The 7,500-nt window shown below is 39.6% G+C and overlaps 1 protein-coding gene across 1 annotated transcript in view; it reads left to right on the top strand.

Moving 5' to 3' along the window:
- LOC135225381 (beta-1,4-N-acetylgalactosaminyltransferase bre-4-like) overlaps window positions 1-7,500 on the top strand; it is an 11,969-nt gene that overhangs the window by 3,537 nt on the left and 932 nt on the right. Inside the window, exons 3-4 of the mRNA XM_064264714.1 lie at window positions 78-261; window positions 2,633-2,851. Coding sequence (XP_064120784.1) covers window positions 78-261; window positions 2,633-2,851 — 403 coding nt within the window. The remainder of the gene's footprint in view (window positions 1-77; window positions 262-2,632; window positions 2,852-7,500) is intronic.

The raw sequence follows: 7,500 nt of genomic DNA, 5'->3' as shown, positions 1-7,500 counted from the left end.
ACTTACAATAAAAAAGGTCGTTTCCCACTGAAAGTGCGCCAGCTCTGACGATCTTATAATTCCTCTCTCTTTCCCAGGAAATGGAACGTTCAATAAGGGTTTGCTAATGAACGTTGGTACGGTGGAAGCTCTGAAGATATATAATTATCAATGCTTCGTATTTCATGATATAGACCTACTACCAGAAAATGACAGGAATATCTACGCTTGTCCAGATCAACCGCGTCACATGTCTGGAGAGGTTAACACTCTTAGATACAAGTAAGTGTGCGGCAGAACGTTTGTTCGTTTGTAGAGTCTGGTTTTCGAATTAAACGCGAAACCATTTCATGAACCGCTTACTCGAAACGGCCATCTTTGCTATCAGCCCAGTGAAAGTTGCGGCTCAAGTGAGCTCCCCAGAATCATTAATGTTTGAGAACATAACTTATTGAATGTACAAGACTTTACTTGTCGTACGAGATTGCATCTGTTACCACTTTAGCTGGTCCGCTGGTATAGTGGTTAGTGTCGTGGTGTGCCACCCAGATGTCGCGGGTTTGTGTTTCCCTCTGTGTAGTGGTGCAGTTTGGGGTCTCCGGTGGGAGGGTCAAACCAACATTCTTTGGAAGCTTGAATTTCAAGTCAATGGCCCATTTGGTGGACTTGTTCCCTGCGAATAGGTTCCATCTACTGAAATAATAATAATAATAATAATAATAATAATAATAATAATAATAATAATAATAATAATAATAATAATAATAATAATAATAGGAACACTAGGCACGATCCCAAGATCCCTGAAAAGGAATCTGGAAAAACTAGAGGCTGAAATTGCCCCAGGACTCATGCAGAAGAGTGTGATCCTAGAAACGGCGCACATAGTAAGGAAAGTGATGGACTCCAAAGGAGGCAAGATGCAACCCGGATCCCCACACTATAAATACCACCCAGTCGAATTGGAGGACTGTGATAGACAAAACAAAATAATAATAATAATTTAGGTAATGCTGAAATATTTCATGAGACTTCCATGTAAATAAATAATTGTCATTAGCCCACTGAAAACAAAGCAATGACGTATTATCACGCAACTCCTACTACTATTATTGTCAAAGCTTCCCAAGGTTTGAATAAGCTGGGAAGGCAGGAATAGCTTTGAAAATAACAGCTTTTGACAATAATAATAGTCTTGGGAACTATTTAATAACACGTCCTTGTTTTGTTTTGTATGAGCCAACGACGGTAATTATGTTACGTTCTCTCCTTCAAGCCAACAGGCAACTTAAATAAGAGGCTCCTATGTACTTTTAAAGTCTAGATTTGTATAAAGGTTGCATAACTTAGATTAGTGCAATCAACCTCTGAGATTACGTTCTTCATACACGAAATATATCTATTTATCTAACAGTATGCACGCGAAGATAAAAATGATATGGACTTTTTATTAGACACGTTCCTTATAAATCTATCTTCCTCTCTTCTATCCAAACATCCAACAAGTAGTTCCATTGTGATCTGAAGTTGCTATGTTACTGATAACTGCATAATACTCTAAAGAAAGATCAATCTACACCATCAGCTAAAGTTTCAGTGGATGAACTATTTCGTCCTAGATAGGAAGACTACAATCCTAGTATATATTTAATTAGCGACAGCATCTAAGACCATGTTGAAATATACCTGGTACTAAAGAGGATTTCATCCAATTAATAACATGTCCTGGGTGTCTTCAATAATGCCATAATCGTCGAGATCTATTGGAAGTTCACGAATTAAAACAGGACTTTCACCAGTTTATGAATTACTCTCCATATTCACCGTGTAAAATACAAATAGATCTGAAAGACTCTGAAAGCATATAAAGAATCAGTAATGTGGAACTAACTACTTTCAAGTCCTGAAAATGTCATGTATAGATTATTGTTGAATAACTTTATCATGCAGTTGCTGTAATCACCAAAGAAATCATCATCGCTTTTCATATCAATGATCGACTGACTAGTCGGTCAACTTTGGGTAGAAAGCTAATTCTCAAAGACGGACGCAGTGCTCACCACTGCTGGTCAGTTCATGAATAACCAGTTGTAGAAAGCGTTGTGTCCATTTTTCAACTTTCGTATATGAGAGTTCATTCAAGAAATCCCCCACCGACTCTTGCAATAACAGACTTCTGGAGCTTCTATCTGTTTTCTTTTTGTTTTTTTATTTCTTTATTATTTTTTTACCCACCTAAGTTGAAGTGAAAGTGTTATACCCTATTCCACGTTTTAGCACTCACCCCTCCCCCCCCCCCCTATTATTTTACTTGATTTGAGTTAAATTTCGTAGATCTATAGAATATTGATTTAAAAAGAAGCCTAAATTGGAGAGAACAAATGTATTTAAGTGTTTCCACACTGAAGAGGAGGCATGACGCTCCGAAAAAGTGTGTAGGTTGCTTAAATCAATCTTTTATCCATTTTGTGGCTTTTATTGTATTCTAAGTTTCAAAGTGCGACAACGATCTGTTACCAGAGGCAGCGTTTTAATCCTTTTCAAACTAAAAGGGTAGAATTTGAGTGATGCAAGACCTGCTCGCTTGTTTCATGGTAGTGGAATGATGGTTCCGGAGGTGGCAAGACTTACTGAGTCGTCTCACGTCTTCCAGGATACCTGCCCCTGAATTTGTGGGCGGAGTTTTAGCGATGTCTGTGGATCACTTCAAGGCAGTCAATGGCTACAGCAACAAATTCCTGGGCTGGGGAGGTGAAGATGACGATATGGGCAACAGGATCGTGTCGAGTGGGCTATTCGTCACCCGTTACCCCGCAAAAATTGGCCGCTATACGATGCTTCAGCACAAGAAATCGAAACCGAGCCCCCATAGGTAAGATGGCCATTTAGTTATTTTTTTTTTTTATAATCGACTTACTTTTCGTTATATTTATATGTTAATTTGTTAACATGCTTTCTTTTTTCTTCTTTATTAAGTGATCCCTTCTTTCTGTATTTCGCCTTAGATTCTGTAACTCCTTTCTAATGAACATATTCTTTGGAGGCTTGAATTTCAAGTCAATGGACTCTGCGGTAAGCTTGTTTCATACGTATGCTGCGGTTCAACTTCTGAGTAATAATAATAATAATAATAATAATAATAATAATAATAATAATAATAATAATAATAATAATAATAATAATAAAAATGTGGCGCCGTGGCTGAGTGGGTTAGGCCCCCAATTGACTGGTTAAGCAACATTGGGGCTGGTCAGTCGTTGGATGGGTGACCGCTCTCCTCGGCGTTGATTCCTTTGGAAAGGATCTTTACCATAATTTCCTCAGTCTACTCAGCTGTAAATAAGTACCTATTCCTGATGGGGTAGGGTCCAGCTATGGGTTAAATAGCAAAACTCAGCAATGATGGAAAGAAATGAAGGATTAAACGACAACGACGTAAATGGAACCTCTGGCAACAGAGGAGCTTCGTCCGACAGCCAGGTATTCAGCCCAATTGAAGGGGAAAACGGTCAGGTACTTGGAGGTCGTCATCCAGCAACTGACCACCACAACGACAGTAAACAACAACCAGAGACTGGAGCTACAGAAGCAAACCAGAGGAAGAAATGGACAAGAGAAGAAAATAAGGAAATATGGAGATGCTACATCAGAAGCAACCCGACGGAGAGAGGATATAGGAGAAGGTTGGTCAACATCTGGAATGAGAGGAATAACACCCCCCAAACAGAGCAGGGGCTGACAGACCAAGTAAAGAACATAAAGAAAAAAAACTGGCTCTCCCCAACAGAAAGAGAGGAATTGGAAAGGGAAATCACACACGGCAACGAATTACAAGAAGACGAACTGAGAGACGATGCCACAGAAGACGACAGGGATGATGAGGTATCAAATAACGAGATACGAAGAAACACCGACGAAGTAACAGACAGGACGGAATGGTTAGAAAAGATCAGACAATGGATGAACCCAGATACAGAGAGAACAAAGATCCCCTCCATGAAAGCCTACAACACCAAGAAATTAAGGGAGAAAACAAGTGAGGTCAATGAAATAATGAGACTAATACACACCACCAATATCACAGAAACAAATAACTTGACATATGCAGGAGCAAGATTAGTAGCAGAACTGATGGGGATTCGAACACCAACACCACCAGCACAACCAACCCAACAGAAACCAAAACAGCAACCGCCTTGGAAAAGGCGCATGGAAAAGCAAATCATGGGGATGAGATCTGACTTGAGTAAACTGAAAGAGATGGCAGAAAAAAGGCTAAGAAGCAAGAAAACAAGGGAGGAACTGAACGAGAAATACAAAGTACAGGAGAGGGGACTAAACAACACAATAGAAGATGTAAAACAGAGGCTTAAGGCCAAAGCACATAAGATCCAACGGTACATGAACAGGAATAAGGGATACCAACAGAACAAACTATTCGGAACCAACCAGAAAAGACTATACAGCCAACTAAGAGGGGAAGACAACCACCAAGAAATTCCTGAAGCCGAACTAAGTAAGAGACTCTGGGAAAACATATGGAGCAATCCGGTATCACACAACAAACATGCAACATGGCTCCAGGAAGTCAAAGCTGAAGAAACAGGGATTATAAAACAAAGATTCACTGACATCACGACAGACATAGTTAGACACCAACTAAAGAAAATGCCCAACTGGAAAGCCCCAGGTCCCGATGAAGTCCATGGATACTGGCTCAAAAACTTCAAGGCCCTACACCCACGAATAGCAGAACAACTCCAGCATTGTATCTCAAATCACCGTGCGCCCAAATGGATGACCACAGGAAGAACATCCTAGTCGAGAAAGATAAGAGTAAGGGAAATATAGCCAGTAACTACAGGCCTATCACCTGCCTACCAATAATGTGGAAGTTACTAACAGGTATCATCAGTGAAAGGTTATACAACTACCTAGAGGATACAAACACCATCCCCCACCAACAGAAAGACTGCAGAAGGAAGTGTAGAGGCACAAAAGACCAGCTCCTGATAGACAAAATGGTAATGAAGAACAGTAAGAGAAGGAAAACCAACCTAAGCATGGCATGGATAAACTATAAGAAAGCTTTCGACATGGTACCGCACACATGGCTAATAGAATGCCTGAAAATATATGGAGCAGAGGAAAACACCATCAGCTTACTCAAAAATATAATGCGCAACTGGAATACAATACTTACAAGCTCTGGAATAAGACTAGCAAAAGTTAATATCAGGAGAGGGATCTTCCAGGGCGACTCACTGCCCCCACTACTCTTCGTAGTAGCCATGATTCCAATGACAAAAGTACTGCAGAAGATGGATGCTGGGTACCAACTCAAGAAAAGAGGCAACAGAATCAACCATCTGATGTTCATGGACGACATCAAGCTGTATGGTAAGAGCATCAAGGAAATAGATACCCTAATCCAGACTGTAAGGATTGTATCTGGGGACATCAGGATGGAGTTTGGAATAGAAAAATGTGCCTTAGTCAACATACAAAAGGGCAAAGTAACAAGGACTGAAGGGATAAAGCTACCAGATGGAATCAACATCAAACACATAGATGAGACAGGATACGAATACCTGGGAATAATGGAAGGAGGGGATATAAAACATCAAGAGATGAAGGACACGATCAGGAAAGAATATATGCAGAGACTCAAGGGGATACTCAAGTCAAAACTCAACGCCGGAAATATGATAAAAGCCATAAACACATGGGCATTGCCAGTAATCAGATACAGAGCAGGAATAGTGGAATGGACGAAGGCTGAACTTCGCAGCATAGACCAGAAAACCAGGAAACATATGACAATACACAAAGCACTACACCCAAGAGCAAATACGGACAGACTATACATAACACGAAAGGAAGGAGGGAGGGGACTACTAAGTATAGAGGACTGCGTCAACATCGAGAATAGAGCACTGGGGCAATATATGAAGACCAGTGAAGACGAGTGGCTCAAGAATGCATGGGAAGAAGGACTAATAAAAGTAGACGAAGACCCAGAAATATACAAAGACAGGAGAAAGACAAGCATAACAGAGGAATGGCATAACAAACCAATGCACGGACAATACATGAGACAGACTAAAGAACTAGCCAGCGATGACACGTGGCAATGGCTACAGAGGGGAGAGCTCAAGAAGGAAACTGAAGGAATGATAACAGCGGCTCAAGATCAGGCCCTAAGAACCAGATATGTCCAAAGAACGATAGATGAAAATAACATCTCTCCCATATGTAGGAAGTGCAATACGAAAAATGAAACCATAAACCACATAGCAAGCGAATGTCCGGCACTTGCACAGAAGCAGTACAAAAAGAAGCATGATTCAGTAGCTAAAGCCCTCCACTGGAGCCTGTGCAAGAAACACCCGCTACCTTGCAGTAATAAGTGGTACGAACACCAACCTGAAGGAGTAATAGAAAACGATCAGGCAAAGATCCTCTGGAACTATGGTATCAGAACAGATAGGGTGATACGTGCAAATAGACCAGACGTGACGTTGATTGACAAAATCAAGAAGAAAGTATCACTCATTGATGTCGCAATACCATGGGACACCAGAGTTGAAGAGAAAGAAAGGGAAAAAATGGATAAGTATCAAGACCTGAAAATAGAAATAAGAAGGATATGGGATATGCCAGTGGATATTGTACCCATAATCATAGGAACACTAGGCACGATCCCAAGATCCCTGAAAAGGAATCTGGAAAAACTAGAGGCTGTAGTAGCTCCAGGACTCATGCAGAAGAGTGTGATCCTAGAAACGGCGCACATAGTAAGAAAAGTGATGGACTCCTAAGGAGGCAGGATGCAACCCGGAACCCCACACTATAAATACCACCCAGTCGAATTAGAGAGGACTGTGATAGAGCACACACACACACACACAAATAATAATAATAATAATATTCTTTGGAAACTTCAATTTCCATACGTGTGCTAGGGTTCATCTGAATAATAATAATAATAATAATAATAATAATAATAATAATAATAATAATAATAATAATAATAATAATAATAATAATAATAATAATAATCAAAACACATTTGAATACAGAATGTTTTACAATGATTTATTATGGCTATAACTATCATGTTTCATATCATCACCATCTCTTATGATTTATTAGTTTGGCGGTTATATGGGCACTATACAGTTTCTAAGGTTACTACAGTTTTTTATAGTGTCCCTTCACCTTCCTTCTTTTTTTATCTGTGTCCTTTCTTTCTTGGTGTTTCCTGGCTTAATGAAATTTATTTAGACGTTGGTGTGTCGATGTGATTCAGAATTTGTCCCATGTTGTACCGTAAAAAATAAATAAATAAATAAAAACACTCACTTTGATGTTTTTTGTATTTGCATAAGGTTAACTACAATGTAACGTATGGTGTTTAAGGTAACCAGTGCCGGAGGCAAACGTCTTATGCCCGAATTCATTACATTCTATAAACACTGGTTAGAATTTTTTTTTTTTTGTAAACTGTACATTACTAAG

The sequence above is a fragment of the Macrobrachium nipponense genome, chromosome 13, assembly GCF_015104395.2.
Source record: "Macrobrachium nipponense isolate FS-2020 chromosome 13, ASM1510439v2, whole genome shotgun sequence".
Classification (NCBI taxonomy): Eukaryota; Metazoa; Arthropoda; class Malacostraca; order Decapoda; family Palaemonidae; genus Macrobrachium; species Macrobrachium nipponense.
Note: the sequence above shows the minus strand (reverse complement) of the source record. Positions and strands in the feature narration are given on the sequence as shown.